The sequence below is a fragment of the Lipophrys pholis genome (genome assembly GCF_963383615.2).
Source record: "Lipophrys pholis genome assembly, chromosome: 3".
Taxonomy (NCBI): Eukaryota; Metazoa; Chordata; class Actinopteri; order Blenniiformes; family Blenniidae; genus Lipophrys; species Lipophrys pholis.
The window spans coordinates 15647594-15670588 of NC_137627.1; the positions used below are offsets into that span (position 1 = coordinate 15647594).

Consider the following 22995-nt stretch of genomic DNA (forward strand, 5'->3'; position numbering starts at 1 on the left):
CAACTCGTCGCTCCTGGAAAGTAGTGAGTGAAAAGACAAAACAAGACACTCTACAAACTGAAAAAAAAGTTTAACTTTTCACAGCCGTCTGCTGTCTGTTTACTCAGTCAGCCTGCAGATTTTGCTCAAGCAGTTAAAAGAAAAGCATTGTGGGAACGGTGTCCCTTCAGCACTCTCACACCTGTCCAGCATGATGTGCATGTGAATGTGTTTCCATCAGTTGGATCGCCACACCTCCTCCTGGAGCAGTGATGTTATCAGGACTAGTGAACCGTGTGATAAATGGCTTCTCATGCTTACCTTAACTGAAGCCCTTATGGAAAGCAGCTGACCTCAGCCCAGAGGGATCCAAGCGGTAAAACCGCCTGTTTCGACGCCTGATAGTAGGCCGTGTTAACTTTTACAACTTGGCCCTTCATTTTTCCACAAATTCCGGTGGGTGAGTGGGAGGAGAGGAGGAAAGAAGGGAGAGAGAGAGGGAGAGGGAGAGAGAGAGAGAGAAGGAGAGAGAAAGAGCGAGAGGGAGGGAGAGGGAGAGAGAAAGAGAGAGAGGGAGAGAGAAAGAGCGAGAGGGAGAGAGAGCAGGGGGTCCTTGGGACTCAGGCGGTTGACAGCTCCTGTCTCTCCCTGTAACGACTTATTTATTCAGGGATAATTAATCAGGTGCAGTTTTCTGGCAGTATGATTAATGTGCTTTGTCATCAATGCTGCAGCATGAAAATACAGTGGCCCATGATGGGTTTAACTGGCTCTGATTTAAGTCCTGTTTCATGTAATACTGAGCTGAGAAAGCAACCTGGTGAGGCACGGTAACAAAACAAGCAAGCTGGGGAGTCCTGTGGATGTTTTTTCCTCCGAATGATTGCTTTCTTTATATATAGATATATATGTTTGAGGGTGGGGGGAAATCTCGATAGAAACAAATAAGTGGGGGAAACAAGTGTTGTTTGTTTCCCTAAAAGAAACATGTCAAACCACTGAACTGGACTAATAAAATATGCTTTAAGTGTGACATTTGTACCAACCATCAACCACACATTAACAACAGAGCATGCACGTGTTCTTCAGAGCTGGGGTTTTTTGTTCTCAATAAGTCTATGTCTATTTGTGTCCTTCACATATTTTCCACCTACTTCGTCTTTCTCTCAGTTTCCTCGCCAGTCTGTTCCCCTCCACGTGCAGTGCGCAGCTTTCGCTCCTCGCTTTGTTATGAAGGAACGCTTCCTTCAAGTCACACAAGTGTGAGGACGCCACCTTATGACCGTCTCTCGTTATTACAAGTATAAGGAACTACTTTCACATCGCTGGTCCTGGAAGGCTACACTCAGTCCTGCATGTCTTCACCGTTTCCCTGCTGCAACACACAATTTAATTAATATATCAGGATGGCGCCCTGCATAAAGCCTGATAAACAGCCAATCATTACCAGGTGTGTTGAGGTGAGGACACATTGAAGACCGCGCGGCCCTCCAGGACCAGGATTGTCCACCTTGGGAACTTGGATGAATACTATCTGGGGAAAGCCCAATGGAAAGAGGGCTCTTTTATTTTACAGTCAAGACATATCGACAGACAGGATGAGTGCATCCGGTGACGCACGCATACGTTAACACCAAGAGCACAATTCAAACAATAAATAAACTGAGATGTTTGTCTTTGGACTGTGAAAGAAAGAAAGAAGGAATACCTGTAGAAAACTAACACAGATACAGGAAGAACATACACAGTCCTCAGAGAAAGAACTGGTAAGTCAGCAGACTCAATCCAGGAACCTTCCGCTGTCAGAACGATAGCTCTTGGATGGTGGAGTCGCCACGAGCTATTCGCAACAGAGATATCGGACATAAAAACGGGGTATGGTCATGTACACTTTTTTTTAATACAAAAGCCTTACAATCTTAAACACATAACAGCTGAAAGCTCTGTGGATCATTCTTGCACTCTCCCATGTTCCTGGCTGAGTCTGGACCCTTCAGATATCTTCTTCAACACGTCTGGGCTGCAAAAAGAAAAGTAATTAAAATGAAGAAAAATGAACAATTCTTTCAATATAATTTCACATACATTCAGGGGTTAGGAGTGGCCAATGATCAACTTTGCAGTCTGCTGAAATTAAAATTGTCAATCTGTTCACGGTTAAATCGTTGCACTGTCTTCTAATGACCAGCAGGTGTCAGTATAAATGTATTTCCTCAGTTTGCTGCCAGCCCTCTTACCTTAGATTTGCCACAGTTTGCAATCTTGTTGCCTAAAGAGAAAATCACAGTACAATTAATGAAAACTGTCTTGATAACATCTTCTATTAAAGCTTTAAAAATGAAGCAGCCAGAGAAGCGTTTAAGCTTCAAGTAAAAAGAAAAAAAAAAACCACAGGAATCTTTTGTTTGTTTTTATAATTGCTGTTAATGTTGATGTGCACACCTTTACTTTCTTTCAACCAGTCTTTCCAGCCACGTAGTGAAAGCAAGAAGCTTCTCTCTCTCTCTCTCTCTCTCTCTCTCTCTCTCTCTTACACACACACACACACACACACACACACACACACACACACACACACACACACACACACACACACACACACACACACACAGCTGAGCTCAGCATTTGTTTGTCAGTGTCTTAGTCTGTTCACTGACTTCTCTCTCCACAGCAAATGAAAACCAATGTCAATACAAAACACGGGTGTTTTTGTTTGCTTGTGCATGATTCGATTCCACTTTAGGGAACGCCATGAAATATGGAAAATTGACAAAAATCAACCCTGTTGTCTTGTTGAAGGATTTTTCAAGGCTTGGTTTACTTTCATAATTCTTCATAAACAACACTGTATTTGAATGTTCATAATCTAATTTTGTTGGAAAGTGTAACACCAACCAAATATGAACCTTGACAAAATTCTCCAAAGGAGGCAGAATTCACATTGGATTTCTGTGAAAAACCTTTACAATTTTGTCGTCCTTAGACTGTTGAGTTCTCCGCCCAGGAATAAAAGTGCCACATGCAAAACAATGTACCCAAGATAGGGCGTACTGGAAACTTCAGTGAGTGTTTCAAAAATATCCTGCTTTTTAGGCACTAGTTATGTGTGTAATCTTTTTCAAAAAAAATTAAACACTTTTTCCAATATATTTAATTTCAATGCTAAACTGGTGCACTGCCAGAGATGATTTACTAAAGCAAAGGAGCAAATCACAACAGCTTTACAGTGAAATGTCTAATGCGTTTTCATTGGTTCGAAAAATCAAATAGAATCAAGGAGCAGTAATGTGGGTGCAAAAATGAGTTTGTCAATGTATTTGATGTTATTGCTTTTTTTGTTTACTCAATCATTGTACTTTTCAGACAACATGTTTAACTCAAGGTGTGTCATAAGTCAGTAATTGATTGCACAACAATTAAAATGTTCAATTAAAATGAATGAGAAAGAGAGCAAAAATACTTAGAAATGTATAATAAGAATATGCACTCATATAAAAGTCTAAGGGTTCAAAAATTAAACAGTAATTAGATCAAACTGAATTATAATCCAAATATAAGTTTCCATATAAAGAAAAATAAATTAAGATAGAATGATAATTTAAAAAAAAATAGAACTCTAAAACCATGAAATGATGCGTCAAGAACAGTCGTTGGAGTCGTGGAGCCATTTCAAAATGGACTGCATTTGTTTAATAGATAAATACTGATAGAAGCGTTTGTCATATGGTTGCTGACTTACCTGCCAGCAGAAGGACCGAGAGGAACACAATGATGCCAGCAAACACCAGCCCTCCGACACGTAGTGTATGGTAGTCTGTAGAGGCGCAGGTGAACAGTCAGCCAACAGCCCCGTCACTCATCACACGTCACCATTTCTGCCTATTATCCCTCCTCAACTTCTCCCTTCATTCACTCATCTAAAGCCGATGTGTTGAAGCACAAACAGCCGTTCTCCTGCATTTCAGCATTGTTGCTGGAATATTATTCACCTTTTTTCTTTAAATTATTTGCTTGTGATGAGACACATTTTGAAAGATGTAGTACTTACCATACACAAAGTCGTCATCGTAGTTAACTTCTGTTATTGAGAAAGTCAGAACCAACAAAAAAAAATTAAAATCATTAAATTGCCACACTGAGTGCAAGTTTACAAGTCAACAATGGTCTCTAAACCTTAAAGATTCTTCTCCTGAACCAGCGTAATCTTATATTTTTGTGTGTCTCAAAAGATTTGAATACAAAGGAAATGATTAGTTGAACTATAAAGTAATTTAAAATTAATTTAGGTTTATTCCCAATGAACTGAAATATGTCAAGCCTTATTGTTCTCTTCATAACTTCAGCTTATTAGACATGAAAATCAAAAATACTTGAATAGAGGACAAATATTTGTTCAAGTTTGTCTTGGCAGCAGCCAAGAAAGCGATCGCGAAGGACTGGCTCATGACCGACGCACCGAATCATAAATCCTGGGTGTCAATAATCGAGGAAATGTTCATTATAGAAAAACTCACATACAAGTTGAAAATACAAGAATCCACCCTTTACTCATACAAGTCAGTTTTCGAGCAGTTGCAAATGTGCGTTACATGAAACATATCCATCAACTGGCTTAGCACCAGTGAACTTGAGGTTCAGTGTCCAGCTCACCTAAAGACACAAAGACATTTAGGCAAGACGGGGAATCAAACCTCCAACCTTGGAACTGGAAGAAGACCTGCTCTTTTAAAGAAGCAACCTTTTTCCTTCTTTTCCAACCAGAGGCCATAATGATCACAATATATCAATGTAGAAATAACTGGGGAAAATAAACAATCAATTTATAAAATGATATTCCCTTTTTAGACCCACCTGGAACTCCTTGAAATATGAATGTTTCCAAAGACATTGATGAAGAGTACTTGCTTCATATTATGTATTTTAAATTTTTTTCTTCAAACTCGATGATTATCTGACAAATAAATAGTGAATATGCAACAGCGTGAGCAGCAGCAGTATAGATTTTGTTGGGGCCAGTATGCTGAAATGTGAAAAGATGAGCCATGACTGTAAGGCTGCAGGCTCCGTCTTGTGTTTTGTTCCTTGTGACATCTAGAAGGGGACGCCTTGTTCATTATTGCCCAGCAGGTTGACGTTATTCTAAATAAGCTACAATCATAAGGTAACCTTGCATTCGCCGGGGTGGTGATTAACTGCTTTGACCTAAAATGATTAACTATCCTGACTGGAAGTCAAAGAAGAGCAGGATGGCCGTGATCCTGCAAATACTATGTCACTTTAACATCATCGTGTTAAATTGCTTGTTTCAAACCAGGGTGTTTGTGGTTTATGGGCAGTTCAGCTGCTGTGTGACTTACCTTTAGGAGAGGACATGTTGCCTTGTTTGTGTGTTCAGTTGACAGGCCTGCAGGGATGTAATACAAACAGTTAACAAAAGGCCAGCGATGGCAGCGGCTGCCAGCTGGAGATCCATCAGCAGACACTTTTTCTGATCGCGTAGACATGACGACCTCCTCCACAACTAAAGCATTCACCATCAGGTCTGCGACCTGAAAACGAGCTTGTCGGTTAAAAGCTAGGAGGATTTGGCTTCCTTTCCTTTATTAAGGTTAGAGGCTCACAGAGGCTCATTTGACTTGGTTTATTCACATCAGATGAGAAGTAGTTGAAAGGTCTTGAAACTCTATATATCCTGACAAATTGGCTCACTCTGCTGTCTGCAGCAATCCTAATAACAACCTGATTGCCTTGATCTTCACTAAGAACTTTAAGAGGCTAATGGCAGTATTGATCCTCTTTTCCCACTCCTTTTCTCCGCATCGCTCAACCACACACACACACACAACCTTTTCATTTGATCTACATCTCCTGACCTATAATCGTTAACTTCCACAGATTAACAGGCTAAGAATTTCCCCGGCTGTCTCCATTTTGGTCAAGCGTGCCACTGTGAATTGTGGCCTCGGTTCTTCTATTCATTATGTGTCTGGGCCTTTTTTAATGCACTACTGAGCAAGAGGGCATGCGGGACAGTTACTCATTAATATATTACAGCTCCAATATTCATTAACCTTGAACCTTGAACAGCCTCAGTAGAGGTTACTGATGGAGGAAAAATCAGCAATGGCGACAACTGCGTAGGGTCGCAGAATTGATACCCGCTCATTTTCACAACCACAACTCCCCTAAAGCCCTTCAATGCATCTATGGTATTCAATTTCCACCATAAGGGGGACAATTAATAGGAGCAGTGCTGATGATGTGTTGTCTGTCCTGTAAACCCACTTTTTGCAAGACTTTACATTAATTTGACTCTGTTTATAGAGCGACTCGACGAGGAAAGGTTAAAACTTTCATTACAAGATTGCAAGAATTGATGTTTCAAATGTAAAGACTAACTAAAGGCATCAACCACTCTAATGAAATGTGGTTCAACATTGTAAAAGTTAAACTCAACTCTATTATCTCGCATTAACTCATTTTAGGTAACTGAACTGTTATCACTGATACATTTTCATCGCTTTTTTTTTTGTTTTGTTTTACATTAAGAGGGAAGAATGCAAGCAAACACTCACCTGAGAGGCTGAAGGCTCTGTAGGGCTTCTTTGAAGGTGTGTGTGTGTGTGTATGTGGGTGGCCCTGTGCTCTTGTGCAGACCAGACTACCAGCAAACAGATACACCTCCAGCACACACTTCTCCACGCCCACAGAAATATTTCAGTGCAGCCGCTCAGTTACATATTGACCGTCTCATAAAATTTGAACTCTGGTGCCAATAAAGAGACGATTGATCAACCTTTGGAGTCCGAGGAGGAAGGGCAGCATGTTCACAGGCCCTACTCGTGAGGAAATACCCTTCCTCATGTGGGAGTTTCACAACGACAAGGAGAAACAATATAACCTTGGACGACATTGACAAAAAAACCAAAAAAAAACTACCAGACAGATTGCAGTTGGACAGTGCATCAATGTTTTTAACTAGGACAGGATGAGAAGAGGATTTGTACATCTTGAAAAAAAAACACTTCAATTATTTTATATGTCCTTATTGAAGTAAAACTGTAATAAACACAAACTAATTTAATATGTCTGAAGCCATCATAGTGGCTTCAGACATATCAATGATTTCTTTTTTTATATATATCACTCATTATTTTCCCTTGTTTTTGTTGCTTAATTTCAAAATGTATGGATAGCTTAGTTTAAAGAGTGACCTTCACAGTTAATAATCAACTTTAGATAGAAAGTGACTGATATTGGTTTAACTTAATAATATATAGTCTGTTCAGTTTTATGACGCATCACTTTTTGGAAAAGCTGCAGGAGTCTTGATGATACACACAAGGAAAAACAATAAGAAGATAGAAATATCCCAAGAAATATTTGCGAGATCTTGCCAATCCATTGAATAATAGCTGAAGGCAACAGGGAGCACTCACAGTGAGAGTCTTCAGTTCGAGTCCCGGTTGGGCCAGGGTGTGTTCCTGTGCAAAGTTTGCATGTTCCACCAGAATATTGTCTATTTAAATGGTATAATTGTAAATCTATTGTCCATACAAATTTGAGCAATCAATATCTCCACAAGAACAATCAAGAAGAAAAATAGAACAAATTGGTTGAAATCCTTTAAATATTGCACAAGCTGGTAATCAGTCCGATGACTGCAGAGGAAACTTAACCATTCTTGTTCATTTTCAACATTTCTTATCCAGTTTCTAAATATTTCATCGACTCACACTTTGTATTAAGACCTACTGTCAGATCTGTTTATGTCATCATGCACATTGTATTGCAGTGCCTCTAGGTTCTTAGCAGTCTACTAATCCAGGTTGGGCCCCAGAGATAGCAGGCTACACCCATAGCAGATCACCTTATAACCCTGGGAGAGAAAAACAGTTAAAGCATACAGAGACAACAAACAACAACAACATAAGAAATCAATGATGTCCAATATAGAGTCACTTATGTACATTACATGAATGTCGTTGAATCGTGAGGGGGAGTTGTAGTGTCCGGCACAAACTGACACAGGCACCGGAAGAAAATGCTAAATCTACACAGAAAGTGGCCCGATAGAAACTCGGTCTTCTGTGAGGTGTTCATGAGTGACTTGCTGTGGAAAAGGACTGACTTCCCACTAGAAAACATGCATCTAAATGCTGTTGAATTGGGAACTTCATCTCATTTGGTAGAGCATGAGACTCACAATCTCAGGGTAGTGGGTTGGTGTCCCACGCCGGGCGCCACCTTCCCGTGGGCTCACCACCTGCAGGAAGGTTCCTAATCGGTGCTATGTGATCTGGGTGACAGCGCTCAGACTGTCACCCCCGCGACATGGAAACGGATAAGTGGAAGAAAATGGATGGATGTTTGTTTTTTTGTACGGTAACAAAAGAAATGTATGTTTTACCATTTGGTGCATTGGTTGTTGGAAACTTGGTTGGAACAAATAAAACCTTGTGTTTCTGAAGTTTTTCAAAATCTTTACTGCAGAAGAGAAAATATTAAAGACTACAATGTACTTCAAAAGACACACATCTTAAAAAACACATCCTGTCATCAGACATTTTATTTATTTATGCCAAAAGCACAACAGGTTGCTACACAACAAGGCCTCATGCGAAACATTTACTTGCACAGCAACAACCTTCAAAACAGGTCACGACTTAGACGTGGTGTAAGGATGACCTGACAGGAGATTCACCATCGGATTGAATAAGGCTGCTATTAATGCAGTGCTGTGTCGCACTTGTTACACATGAATGGGGCTAAGATTCGATTCTCCCGGACACAGTATTGAAAATGTGTTCGTCTCAATGTAATATTCTAAATATATGTTTCAAACGATCATAACATGATAGACACATAGGAACAGAACAAAGATGAGAGCGGAAAGACTCCCTGGCTTCACAGATTTGTGGCTCTGAGAGTGGAGGAACTAATCATAGCCTGCAGGAGACTAGTTAATCCTGGTGGAGCCGGTGACATAGTTGTTGACGGAGCAGCGGAGTGTGGCGAGGAAAGGCAGTGAGACAGCTGATGCAGGAGCTCCCTCCATTAAAGATGCGCTCGCCGATATATGCATGCCATTCCTGCGCTCAGTCAGGAGCTGTGGTCGTTGGGATTGTAAGGCTCATCACATTTATATGTCAAGATACATAAGATACAAACACAATAAGACACATAAACAGGCTATGCTTGTACTGTAATACTGCAATCACATGTGCACACAAACACACCCAGCCATTCAAATGTAAACATAAATGAAGAGTATTTTAGGCTATCTCACATGTAACTATTAATACTTAGATATTTGTATATGCTGTTATGTGTTTATCTAATATATCATATATTCGAAATGTGGCAAACAACAGGAAAGTTGACAACATAAGCAACAAGTCGACAATCTTAAAACTTAAAGACAATCTTGTGTCAAAGATGCTACTGGCTAAGACAACAAACCAGAGACAAGGGCAGACTCAAAGAAAGGCACAGGAATGGACGAGAGCACAGTTACAATAAAGAACAGCGCAAAAAGTATTTACATATCACAATACTGCATGTATCACCTCTCATCATAGCCTCTTATATACCCATTTATAATAACCACCTGTCTCTAATTGTTGTGGCTGAATATCAAATGACTGGTCATCATTTCAGAAGGCGGTCAGGTCCAGGGTAGCCTCAGTTCTCTGCTGGAGTCTCTTTGGCAGCAGATGCAGCTGAAAAGGGGTAAAGGACAATTTATTTATTTGAAGTACAAAGTGAAACATTCATCACACCTACAGTCATTTTCACCTGATTAATTAGTCCTCCTTAAATCACCACTTGTACAAACGTACATTGGTTGTCAATCACACAATTTAGGCACATAGCTGTCTTATACACCCATCATGATACTAACCTGCTGTCAATTCAATTCATTTGTAATCAAATGCTAACCTTATTCTTTATTTGGGCCACTTAGTTTTCTAGAATTCTGTCACCCCTATTCCAGCTTTTTTGAGATGTGTTGCAACCATGAAATTACGGTAAACCAAATATTCTCCATTGCATTCTGCATCCATCTACAATCAATACAGTGTTCTAATATTTTGGGGTGTTGAGGTTAGAGATTGGCATCTAGTAATTGATAGTAGATGTGACTGTGAGTGCATATGATTGTTTGTGTGCAGAAAGCCGAGGTTCTGAAGGTTCCTTGATATTAAAAGGGGGAGTTTCTTTTCCTTTCCAGTCACTCATGCTTGCTCTTGTTAAAATGCTGGGTTTATTCTGTAAAAGTGACGAGAAATGACTATGTGGTAGTTGACACTATATAAATAAAGTTGAATTGAATTAAATCGTTTCTTTGTGTTTGCCCTGTATTGGACTGGTGACCTGTCCAGAGTGTTCACGGCCCTACGGACACATCTGCCCCGCACCCGAGTGAGGACACGGGGATAAATGCTCCTCACACTGCACGTCTCCGTCCCTCCAAGATAGGCAATCGCAAAGGGGGATTCAATTATGAATGTATGTCAGGGGGTGAGCCGGGGGTGAGAGAAGCTGACAGAGTTAAGATGTGTATCTTACCCTTAGAGACAATCAGGTTCTCCTCCTGCACCTCCTCGACTCCGGGGGCACTGAGGGGAGAATCCACAGGTTGTCATGGGAACTAAATCACATTGCATGATAAAGAAAAAAGAAGTCCTTAGACAACCAATCGTCTTCTTTCATTCACACAGCGACACAGACATACCTGGGTTTCTGGTTTATACTGCAGCGGCATCGCCGACCTGACAACATCAGAAATCATTAGAGGTTTTGTCCAGTGGTCTGATCACAACTATAGATGTATCATTGTCATGACAGTGCTAACTAAATGATTAAGAGACAACAATGAGTATTGAAACAAGATAATGAAGTTAAACACATTATATGGTTGGAATAAACATTGAACTATGTATTAATTTTTAATTTGATGGTAACATTCTATTACATTGACTGTAAAAATACTAAAATGATAGGTAGGGATAATGGTGAACTCACTAAGAATAAGCAGAATGCCCAGCGTAAACAGCACCACAGCAAACGCCAGACCCCAAATCCTCAGGCTCTCATAGTCTGCAAACAGGACCGAGGGAAAGGAGAGCGGAAATGTAATCAAATCGCACTTTTGTGATTATGGTACCATTTTTCTACACAGACAAATGGATAATGACACAGTTGACACACTGAGGATTTGGTGTTTTGTGAAAAAAATGAACTTACCATAAGTAAATGGCTTCTCATCTTTCTCTTTGCTGCCTGTAAACATGTCATAATATGAACACTTTAACACAACATGAAATGAAAACCACACTTGGATCGAGAACGTCTCTTTTGTCATTCAGGTAATTGTTTAACCACTTCCTGTCACATGTTGAATGTAGGTGAAAATATGCTTGTGTGTTTTCTAAACCTAAAAAAAAAAAATCTTTACCCTGTGACACACATACAGTTGTTGTGATAATGAGTTTTATAAGTGTGAATAGCACTCTTAATGGTTCAAGCAAGACCTTTGTGTTGACTGTTCCAGTTCTTAAAGCCTGAGACATTTGACCAATGAATGCACATAATAGACCAACGAAAGTCCCATTGTGTGTTATTAGACTCTGACCACTGCACCAATCATTATCATTGCACTTGGATTTTCTCTTGTGTTGAACTGCTTTTTGTGTTGTTTATCTATTGTATGCCAGTTTCACTTTAATAAATTTTTCATGCAATTATGGCTCTGGCATACAAACTGTACTATAGTCTGTTTGTTCTCTCCTTTAATATCCGGAAACAGCTGCCTGGGGTTCAGAGAATGAATTACCAGGAGGAATTGTGTGTGCTGAATAAGGTAAAACTGTAAAGTTCCTCCTGGGGAGAAAGTATATGTGGTCATGTGTCTGTCTTTGTATCACAGTTAACTGTCTGGTCTCGATCATGTATGACATCCTTCCTGCACTTCTCCATTGGAACCAACCCTTTTACTTTGGTATTTGATTTTGTTTATGTTTGGAGATTTATTTTAACAATATGTTTAGAATACTAACAGTGGAGTTACCACTGGTTGATAGTGTCATAGACAATGAGTTTAACAATGAAAGTTCCCATTACTGGTAATGTTTTTTTGTTTGTTTTTTCAGAATCTTCCATATCTAACACGGTAGTCTGCCAAAACAGTTTGAGAAAGTAATAGTACTGTTAACACAAATTTAAAACTACATGATGACAAATGGTGAATTTGGTCATTTGGTCTGCAGATTTTATATTATATAGATAGCATATAAAGTATATAACGGTATAAAGGTTTTCATTCATACTTTAAAGTTCCTATAGTCAAATACCCTATACCACATATTGGAACAGTAACATTATTTGCTTTCTTTCCCATCAAACAACTGCCTTCAGCTTTCCAACGCTCTGGAAAAAAGTTCTTCCTGGTTGGGTAGTTTTTTTGGGGTCCAGCCACACATCTACTGCGGTTTGCTAAAGTGGGGCATTCCCTGAAGGTCTGGTCTGAAAACCATCACACTCATCTATGAGGCTGGTTGGGCTGAAGTTTGACCCCCTTAGAGAGGAAATAAAAGGGTACTCACCCTGTGCACTGGTGTCTGCTACAGCTGAGAGGCAGCAGAGGGAGGAAGTGGGAAGAAGTTAGGATGAGTGACAGAAAATATGAGTATGAAATATTGAAGCACTGTCCATTTTCCAGTTAATACAAGCTCAAACTTCGGAAAAAATACACTACTACAAGAATATAATTTGTTCTATTCTATTCTATTCTATTCTATTCTATTCACACTGGTGTATGTGTGATATTGCTTTTGTATTGCACATATAATCAGACAGTGCTAAGAGACCTCACACAGAGTCAGTGACACATCCGGGCTTTGAAACTCACACAGGAAGTCATAATCTAATGATTGATGTTTTAACTCTGAGTCCACACCCAGTCTGTGGTGTCGTGAGACGTCACTACCTGTTTCAACACTGCCTCCTTTTGGTCAATTGATGTTTGTGCATAGCGTGTGTGTGTGTGTGTGTGTGTGTGTGTGTGTGTGTGTGTGTGTGTGTGTGTGTGTGTGTGTGTGTGTGTGTGTGTGTGTGTGTGTGTGTGTGCGCGCGTGCGTGCGTGCGTGCGTGCGTGTGTGTGTGTGTTTTGTACTTCACGAGTAGGGGGACACTTACCAGCCACACATACCAGGAGTGAGGAGAGAAAGAGCAAAATAGTTTCCATGACAACTGTTGATATAGAGTAATACAGAGAAAGGGAGGGGGAGAGAAAATGGAAGACAAAAAATATGTGTGAGAGGTGTCTCTAAATGGCTACACTACTCCACCATGTTTACAGTATCTCCCTACAATTCACTAAATAAACGACAGTGCACATACACATTCAGTTTATACTCCTCAAACAGACAGTGACTTCAACAACACTCACTCCAACCACAGTTCGCAATGGGAACTCACGTTGTACAATGCTGGCTCTCCATCCCAACCCCTGGAGTTTAACTGATGTAAAAGCCCTGTAGTTATAGCTTTTATCTTGTATAACGATCCATGTTCACAGCCATGCATGTTCTCTTTCCCTGGCAGAGATGATGTCTTTGTCCCAGAGGACATCACACAACCTTGGCCTATTTTCAAGAAGACTGTTGGTGCACACACACACACACACACACACACACACACACACACACACACACACAGATAAATACAAACTGTGGATCTTGCAATATGTGTTCATAACGTACAGTTCTCCAATGCCAAACATATGTGTGAGAGGAACTGTAATGTGTTCTGAAATTGCCTTTGGAATAGAAGAACAAGCCAAGTGGAAAGACAGAGGCGGTTATGTCAACTACTTCGGAATGCATGGAGTGTAATTCTTTTCAGGCAAAGCAAGTTTGTTATTGCATAACTATTGAGACACAGAAATTCAAAAGCCCAATAAGGAGCCCTTCATCGCAATCAGGTGTGTTGCAACTGGGAGAGTGCTAAACCCTGCAGGACGCCGGCCCTCCAGGACCAAGTTTGGACACCCCTGGCCTAAATCCTGTGTAAAGTTCACTGTGCCCCTTTATGGCAGTACAATAAAACACTAGTTATGCTATTTACAGTTGTATATGGCCAGACACTGTGGCAACAGAAAGCTATATATCAATACCGCTGAGAAGAGTCATTCTCCATCAAAATGTAATGTGTCTGGCAGTGCATTTTATACCCTTGGGAGCCATGCTCTAACAGGAAGCATTGAGTGCAATGGTTCATTGACACAGACAAGCAACCTGACTCTATGGCGATGCATTCGATGAAGCATATCAAAGCTCCACAGTGATTTAATGAGACAAGACAAGCTTGAAGTTCAGCAATTATTCTTCATACACAAGCAACAGATGTACGAGTGTTGACCCTTCAAGAATGCAAAGGTACCAGTGAACTAATACACTCTCATTTGTGACATCCACCTTCTTGCCTGCACGCTTTAATTCAGTTTTCTGTACACGTGACTGACTGGATCTCTGATTAAAAAGGTCCATTTGAGCCCATCTACCCATCTGGTTGTTTGTCTGTCCTCAGGTGCATCAGTGCTCTACAGAGTGCACCCAAATGAGAATAGTCCATTACAGTCATTAGCAGGCGCATCGGCGGCAGCATTCCGTTGCAGTTGCACTCTGTATGTTGGTGCTTTGCAGATTAGATTTGTGTTCAACGAAATCTTGAACAGATACAAGAGCAAAGTAGTAACGAGAACATTACTGTAATAATGTGACACAAGACGAAAACTGACAGAGAAAAGCTATGAGGTCCATTAGAGTAGTTAGAATAGAAACCTCTCCTCAAAGCAGTAACATTCACAGTTTTACTGTTGTTGAGCCATTCTGTATGGGGTTTGCATGTTTTTCTGTGTGTGCATGTATGTTTTCTCCAGGTGCTCTGGTTTCTAGCGACATAAAAAAAAAAAACTCTCAATAAGCTCTACACTTCTAAAATGCCTGTGTGTGATTGTCAGCCTCTCACAAAGCAATATATGTCTGGTTGTCATGCGTATTTGTTACAAGTCACTGCACAAATCATTTTCTCAAGTTTGTGCTCAGTTTTTTTGACCCTCACAGAGTAAATGTAAAGAATATTATGATTGCTTTTACTTTTCAGTCAAGACAAAACTAGGGAATGATGCAAAGAGACAATATAGTGTTCGAAGGCACGTCTGTCACATTTTCACATCTTGAGAGTGAAATTTTTTTTTTTCACATCAGAGGTGTTGACTGATGAATGGCTCCACGCTGTATGCCACTAATAAACATACTGATCCAACCTGAACACAGCAGGTGGGAAAATCAGGCCAAGCAGGCAATAAAAGCAGGTCATCTATGTTTGGGGCACCAGTTTGCTCAGTTGAGTAAACACAGATGACTTGTTTTCTCTAACAATTTACAAGAGTCTCTACAGCTTTGGAGAAGCACAAAACAGTGACTGATTTCCTGTCACTGCAGATTTGGCTTTTGCATCCTCAAATGTGTAAATGCTTGCAAACGATCTGTGGCAGTTTTTACAATGATGAAGCCCTGGCTGAGATGAGAGGCAATCTGGGGCTTGGCATTTAGATCTCACACCTTTTATTCACACATGACTTATTTTTAATCTTCAAGGGTTCATGTTGAGGGTAGAATGTGTTTCTCTAGACATAAAGTTTTGCACATTGAAGAACCTGACAAAACAGCAGTGACTACAGAACAGGGGTTTTCAGGTTATCAGACATCCTGATGTACTGTATTATTATTATTATTATTATTATTATTATTATTATTATTATTATTATTATAGGGTTTTGAGAACCAGAGAAAATAAAAAGAATAACTCTTCTTGTGCTAATAAGATGCATTTGAATCAAAATATTTGGTAAAACCTATTGTTTTGCACCTATGGTTATTAATTTAATCTAATTTAATTTAATTTAATTTAATTTAATTTTATTTTTTGTTGCTTCTCCACTACAATTAAAATCACTTCAAAAAGGTTGTGTTTTAATGACATTAATAATAGTTTTACCCTCGAAATATTTTCTTTTATCATGATTTAGTCTCATGAATTTATGGAGAATGTTTATGTAGAATAAGAGATTACGTTATCCTCACTGATTCTAAAGAAACAAAAGATAGCCAGATAATAAAAGTAGAGTAATCAGTATTATATCCCAGCCAAAGAGTTAACAATTTTTTTTTTTCTCTTTTCAAAACGGGATGAACGTCACAAAACGTAGCAGCACGTAATTGGCCGAAATAAAACTTAGAGGCATTCTGTAATGGGACGGGAATCTTACAGGAAGTGACGTTTAGCTCTATCACGGTTGTTTCACGGTTGCTTCGAGTTTTATCACGTTGTGCCGCGCTTCATCCCGGTTCTCACGGTGTAGTTTCCGTAACCGCAAGATTTCGACAAACCCTAGGATGATGTGCGAAATTTAAATGCTGGAAATACGTGTTTGTATGAGTGTACTGTACATATTAGAGATGTACATCAACAACTAAAACTGAGTTCTAAATGTTTTGATTTTTCCCATGTGAATTCTGGTAGAGTAACTTTAACATCTGATTATAGGTTGCGTGTGAGATCTTTGAGGTGACAGCATGACTTTTACTCTCAATGCCAGAAAGGTGGAAGCTCTGAAATTACTTGGAACTTGGGAGGGAGATACATTTTATCCTAATTCAGATGATGGGATACACTGATCAGTAACAGGCGGTATGACCAGTCCTACTCCACCTTGTGTGAATCCCATCTTGAGTATATCCAGCTGTTTCTGAGAAACTGTTTCAGTGGCTGACAGCATGGCAGTCAATGTAATATCTGTTTTATATCATGCTGATGTTGTGTGTCAGCCTTCCTTTCCTAAAAAACAAAAATAACCAAATCATTTTAGTTGTTAGTTCCTCTTCCCTTACTATTGTCTACACGATTGTTCAGCCAGTTCTGGGGTCAGGCCTCCTTTAGTTTGAGTGGAGAAGAAAAGAAAAGAGCAGGCAGAGTGACTATCTTTCTGGGAACGACAACAAAATAGCTCACACAGGGGTTATCGCTTGTATTGTGGAGAAAAGGGAAAGGATGAGGATGAAGAAACAGGAAGGCAAACAAAGAGACAGCGATGAGTCAGAGCAATTGGAGCAATAAGAAGCTAAAGAGTGCAACAATCGCCAAGGCATGAAATCAAGAACATATGCTACCCCAATAAATGTGCAAGTTTTAAGCTTTAAGATCAATGTGGCACAAACACAAAATTACCATATTGTGTAATATAGAAAAAGCATATTAGTTCAAGATTAGAAAAGTATATATTCAAATGAGGTGTGTCCACTGTATCTAAGGTACGTGTACTTTCCAGGCAACCACACCTCAGTAGTTGTTCTATTTGTGTCTCTACTATTGTCATTATCCTAATCTGTGCACAATGGCAGAGAGATTAAGTAGAGTTTGAAATGCTGTCATGTGATAAAGGTTATTCTTGTTGGGCTGTTATGAAAGCTTTATTGTCTGGTTCTTGTAAATCTGGGAGGGGCCTCTTCTCAAGACGATATAATAGAGAGAATGTGTCCATTCTATGCTATATGACAAGCAGCACCTTCTTAGTTTTTAAGGTCACAACAAGGAGTTGTAATGTAACTTAGGTGTACATACGATTCTGGACCCAACTAGCAGAGTTATGCAAAGGCCCTTCAAGGATTTTTGTGTTTTCCTTTTCAAAGAAAGACCAATTTGTGTCTGTATGTCAAGCCTGAGCTAATCTTGATCACAGTAGTTTCTGTCCGTTCAGATGTGTCCTGTAGGCCTATTCTTATGAGCCAGAACCTCATATCCCTCCTGCTGGTGGCTCATAATGAACAGACACCTGTGAATTTGTCACCACGCGCTCAGGGTGCCCAGCATTGTCACATCTGCCTCAGCCACCCTCCTGGCACTTGCTCCACTTCTCATTTTGTGTCTCCCGAGCCCAGATCACCCCCCCAGTGGCTGTCTCTCCTTCTGTCTGTGATTGTCTGAGTGGAAGCACAGGTTGCCGGAGTCAGAGTGGAGTCGCACCACCTGCACCTCATCACCATTATCAAATCAGATACAAAAATACCCTATTCTTTCCTTCTCTCCTTTCTTTTACAAGTCTCCAGGTTCGTTGCACTCTCAAAGCCCTCTCAAAGTTCCATCTTCTGTGATTTGTGTTAAAGAAAAGTCAAAAAACGAAACTTTTTTCACTTGAAAAGTAAGATCTTCTTCATTTAAGCTGCCTTAATGGAGTCCTGTGCAGCATTCCTGTCAGTACGACATCATTAAGGACAATGCACACCGCGGACACACACTATCTGACCTGCTGCCATCAGCTAAACGATACAGAGCATTAAAAACTAGGACAAGCAGAATCAAGAACAGTTTTTAACCCATAGCAATCACCACACGCAACACAAAAAAACACATTTGATGTGCAACATGTTTTATAAGGGATCAGTGCAATGACACAATGACAGAATAAATGCTTGACTGTGAGTGACGGGTGTCTGCTTGTGTTCTAACTACTTTTGATAAGGGGATTTTATAGGGATTTAGTGAATTTCACAGTGCGTTAAGAGGATTTTATGTATGATGCACAGATCAAATGACACTTATATATTGTTGACAATAAACATGTTCTGTTCTGTTCTGTTCTGTTCTGTTCTGTTGATACAAAGCTGACAAATATGTGTGGAAAATATGCACAAGGACAGATGACAAAACAGTAAGAGGTGCATTAACATATGCTATTTTCACATAACAAAACCCTAGGATTCTGTGAGCGGAGACCTGCAGTTTCTTATTTACTACCAATTATACGAGAGGCAAACCAGACAGACATGGCAAAACAGAATGTGACGCTGTAAGGGGCAGTGCCAATGCCACTGTGGAGAGGAAGTGGAATTTAGTAGAAGTTACAGTGTTGATCCTATCACCCCTACGGTGTACTGATGAGATGTGCACCAGTCGCTAGAGATGTGTGGTTCGTGGTTATAGAAAATGGTCTTATTGGAGAAAAGAAAAAAAAAACAGCTACTTCTTGTTGGATCTGTTGGTTCTCTATAAACCGCCATGTTGGACAAAAGGAACACCCAGCCACCGGAAACACAGCAGGCACACAGAACTAAAGTGAACACAGGACAAAGTGCCTTGAGAATCTGATGAAATGTTTAAATAAGGTAGAGTTCATTTGTAATTTGTCAGTTTTTAAAGGGTTTTTACAAACAGCAGGCCATCCCTTCTAACAGAGTATGTAGACCCCTATCGTGGTGTACTGGTTAGCACTCTTATACAAGTTTGTGGGTTTGTTCTGTGTGTTGGATTTCCCTGGGTAGTCTGGTTTCCGCTCACGGTCCAAAAAACATGCCCTTGAACCCTAAATTGCCCAAACTTGTGAATGTGAGGTTATCGCTCAGTCTTGTGATGAAGAGTCACTATTGGTTGTATTCTGACATATTGTTGTTAGATGTGTGAAGGTGTCTCAGACTTGTCTTTTCAAAGTCATCAAGTGTATGGACAGTCTCACTGCGAATGTCACCTACGTCTATCATCGATCGTGCTCTGCAAGGCCCTGAATTACAATGTTTGATTACAGTCATCAGCTTTAAACACAGCAGAGTTACTTTAAGTACGGAAATGGAAAAAGAAAAAAAAAAAAGGTACTTAGAAAGTCTTTGTTGCATAATTTTTATCTCTGTATATTTGGATGTGTGACTAACGTGCACAAAGCTGAACTGTTATAGTGTTGCTGTGACTCATCAGCTGAGATGTAAGCAGTCCGTGGGTCAGTCCACATTCAGGTCAGCTACAGTTACACTAAGTAGTTGGAGGAAGATGTTCTATAATCTGGATAAAAAAAAACTGACTTATGAGCTAAGAAGAAGAGGAATCAGGATCACAGTAACTTTTTTGTCATTGTAGTGATAAAACAAATTTTGTAAATATCATAAAAAGTACAAAAACATAGGCAAAGAAATATAAAGACAGCAGCTGTTTAACTGTTACGTACAATAAATGTAACAAGCTCACAGGATTGTGTGAATCTGGTGCTCCTCTGCATTGGCTCGATGACTCTTCCACAAAATGATTTAGACACCAGAATACTACAAATGTATCTCCTGGTTTAACAGGGCGAAAAATGGTAATATAGATAAAAAAAACGATCAAATTAATTTTTTGGTTAAAAAAAGAACAAAACTGCTTAGGACCACTTAAAAGACTAAAAACAGTCAATATTTGTACAAGTATAAAAACAGACTCTGGAAAAAGGGAAACAGCTAAAGTCACTCAAACAGCAAAAATAAACAGTCCACAAAAAAATGGCAAAACGTTAAAACTGTTAAATACACATAAAATGCAGAAAATGTTATACATATACATATATAAATACATATACATATATATATTTGATCTTTGTCAATTTTACCTATGAAAACTTCAATGGATCAGTCTTTGAACGTATAGCAAAATTATTAATAGAAATGTATGAGGTGTGTCATCTTAATTTCTAGATCATTGAAGACTTCATTTAGTAGACAAAAGGGTTTCACTTATGTAGCACATTTACACTGTGTAAGAAGTCCCTAACGCACTTGACATTGTCACATTCACCCAAGGGAGGCAGCTGCCATGCAAGGCACTCAATCCATCCATTGGGAGCAGTTTGGGTTACAGTGCTCAAGGACACTTCGACATATGGACAAGTAGGGAATCAAACCAGCAACCTTCAGATTGAGAGATGACCCACTCTACAAACCCAACCCTAAGTGATAAAATCGGGGATTTTTGTGATATAGGTTGCACTTCTTCTGGGCTATGACTGTGCTACTAATTACTATCAGTTACTGGACCAACAATAGTCCCCTCCACCCCCAAAAAAGGTGACCAGTGACCCTGAGGTTGGGTTTCAGATCACTCGTATCAATAAAAGTTTTATTTATTAAACCGCCAGAATTGAAAACATCTGATGTACAACCCGACCCATTATCTGCCATCATAATGATGCTACATCACCATGGCAACAATGTGCGTCGTTCCATAGTGTCTCCTTATCGCCATGGGAACCGTCTCTCACTGAAATTCTGGCGCCGAATGAGTAATGGCATGAAAACACGAGGACAGCCGGCCTCCCCACAGAAAAGGGGGACGAGGGGTGTGGCACACACCGTACACACACCGCCATCCATCCGTCACACAAACACAGCTTCGGGAGATCGCGGGTGTCTGTAAAGTGCGGCCGCCGCCGCCGCGCGCCCAAGTTGCGCGCAAACACCAGCAATCAATCCCGCACCGATAAACTCTCCGTTATGCGGTAAACCGCCACGACACGCTGACATATCTCGCCATGTTTGACAGGAGCGATACATTTCAAACAACCGAGGTGCATGACGTCTGCGCGCAGTCGTCCGCTCGTGCGCCCGTCAACCTGTGGATCGTCTCCATCATCCATCCATCCATCCATCTATCCATCCATCCACCCATCCACCCATCCATCCGTCCGCTTTGTGGTCTGCATCTCCCGTAAACTCATTGAAAACGAGTGCGGGGCTTCACACGTTAATTATTTATCAGTCACGTATGTTAAAAAGAAAATGTGCCCTGACATATTTCATCCATGACGGATCTTTTCCGCTCACCAAGTGAAGGTTGAAGCGATCAGTACGAACAGACACGCCTTCATTTGGGAGCAAAAGACGGTAAATAACGAGTAGTGGAGAGAATAAAAGATATCGTTTGTAGATTTTTTTTTGTAGAAGTCCTGACATCATGTTCAGCGATTTGTAACTCAAGCAAAAACACACATGCGGCCGTGAAGAAACAATTAGGAAGAAAGATGGAAATAATCATTTAAAAAATTTACTTTCAATTGTGTGTTTAAAAAGACAAGGTTTTAAAAAATACCTACGATAACATATTTGTTTGCTTTCAGTTTACCTCTTCTTATTTATCTATTTTTTATCATGAGCCCTGATTCTCATTTTCCAAATAATGCAACCTCACAATATCTCACAGGCAAACGAAATAAACGCGCATCAACTTACCTTTATTCTCTCCAGCCAACCGTTGGCACACAAACTGATATCCACCCACACAAAAATCTGTCAGCTTTTTTTGTTTCTGGTATTCTCATCTGTCAGTGTCTGTACACTGCTCACTCTTATCTACTTCTCCTGGAAAAATAGCTGTGATGGATAACAACGTGACTCCTGGAGTGACTGCTCACTCAGTGGGTTGAATCTCTCTCTCTCTCTCTCTCTCTCTCTCTCTCTCTCTCTCTCTCTCTCTCTCTCTCTCTCTCTCTCTCTCTCTCTCTCTCTCTCTCTCTCTCTCTCTCTCTCTCTCTCTCTCTCTCTCTCTCTCTCCTCTCTCTCTCTCCTCTCTCTCTCTCTCTCCTCTCTCTCTCTCTCTCTCTTCTCTCTCTCTCTCCTCTCTCTCTCTCTCCTCTCTCTCTCTCTCTCTCTACAATGTTGAGCAAGGTTTGGAAATGTGTACTTTTCTACAATTACCACTTCAGATAGAATTAGGATTCAGTTGTGTAAAAAATGGTTACTTGGTTAAATAAATGCTGCCAGCATGATGCGGGTCTGTCCAATGACTGATTCATGTCAGTTGGTTGGGCAAAGATGCACCTTAAACTAAATGTCAGCAAAAGATCCATCAACTAATAACAATAAGGAGTCTCATAAAGTGATAAGCAAATATGTTTATGGAAGTAATGGATCACAGGATACTTGCCTCTTAAATGTTGCTGAGGACTACACACTATGGGAAACAGGAGGTTTCTATTTTTTTAAGATAAATGTTAAAGCAATGGCTTCACCTGTGTAGGTCAGTGTAACCTGATGTATGACCTAATAAAACAAGAACTAACAGCTGGGATGAACTTGTAAAGTGGAGAAAGCAGCAGATGGGATCGAGAGGTAAGCCAAAGGTTATCCAGGGAAGTAAATGCAATCACAGGTAAGC

At 40.1% G+C, this 22995-nt stretch overlaps 1 protein-coding gene and 1 long non-coding RNA gene across 2 annotated transcripts; both read right to left on the bottom strand.

The window, feature by feature from the left end:
* Positions 1 to 1515: 1515 nt before the first annotated feature.
* LOC308107710 lies at positions 1516 to 6630 on the bottom strand. The gene is made up of 6 exons (XR_013935230.1): positions 6555 to 6630; positions 5337 to 5383; positions 4028 to 4057; positions 3719 to 3793; positions 2217 to 2248; positions 1516 to 1999 (listed from the first exon to the last, which is right to left on the bottom strand). It is a non-coding gene; the product is annotated as an uncharacterized lncRNA (long non-coding RNA).
* A 1816-nt stretch (positions 6631 to 8446) lies between these two features.
* On the bottom strand, positions 8447 to 22257 carry fxyd6 (FXYD domain containing ion transport regulator 6). Its single transcript, XM_080459915.1, has 8 exons — positions 22071 to 22257; positions 13180 to 13233; positions 12588 to 12611; positions 11230 to 11265; positions 11008 to 11082; positions 10718 to 10754; positions 10552 to 10601; positions 8447 to 9701 (listed from the first exon to the last, which is right to left on the bottom strand). The coding sequence occupies exons 2-8, from the start codon at positions 13226 to 13228 to the stop codon at positions 9664 to 9666; spliced, it is 309 nt and encodes a 102-aa protein (XP_080316041.1). The 5' UTR covers positions 13229 to 13233; positions 22071 to 22257; the 3' UTR covers positions 8447 to 9663.
* Positions 22258 to 22995: the final 738 nt, after the last annotated feature.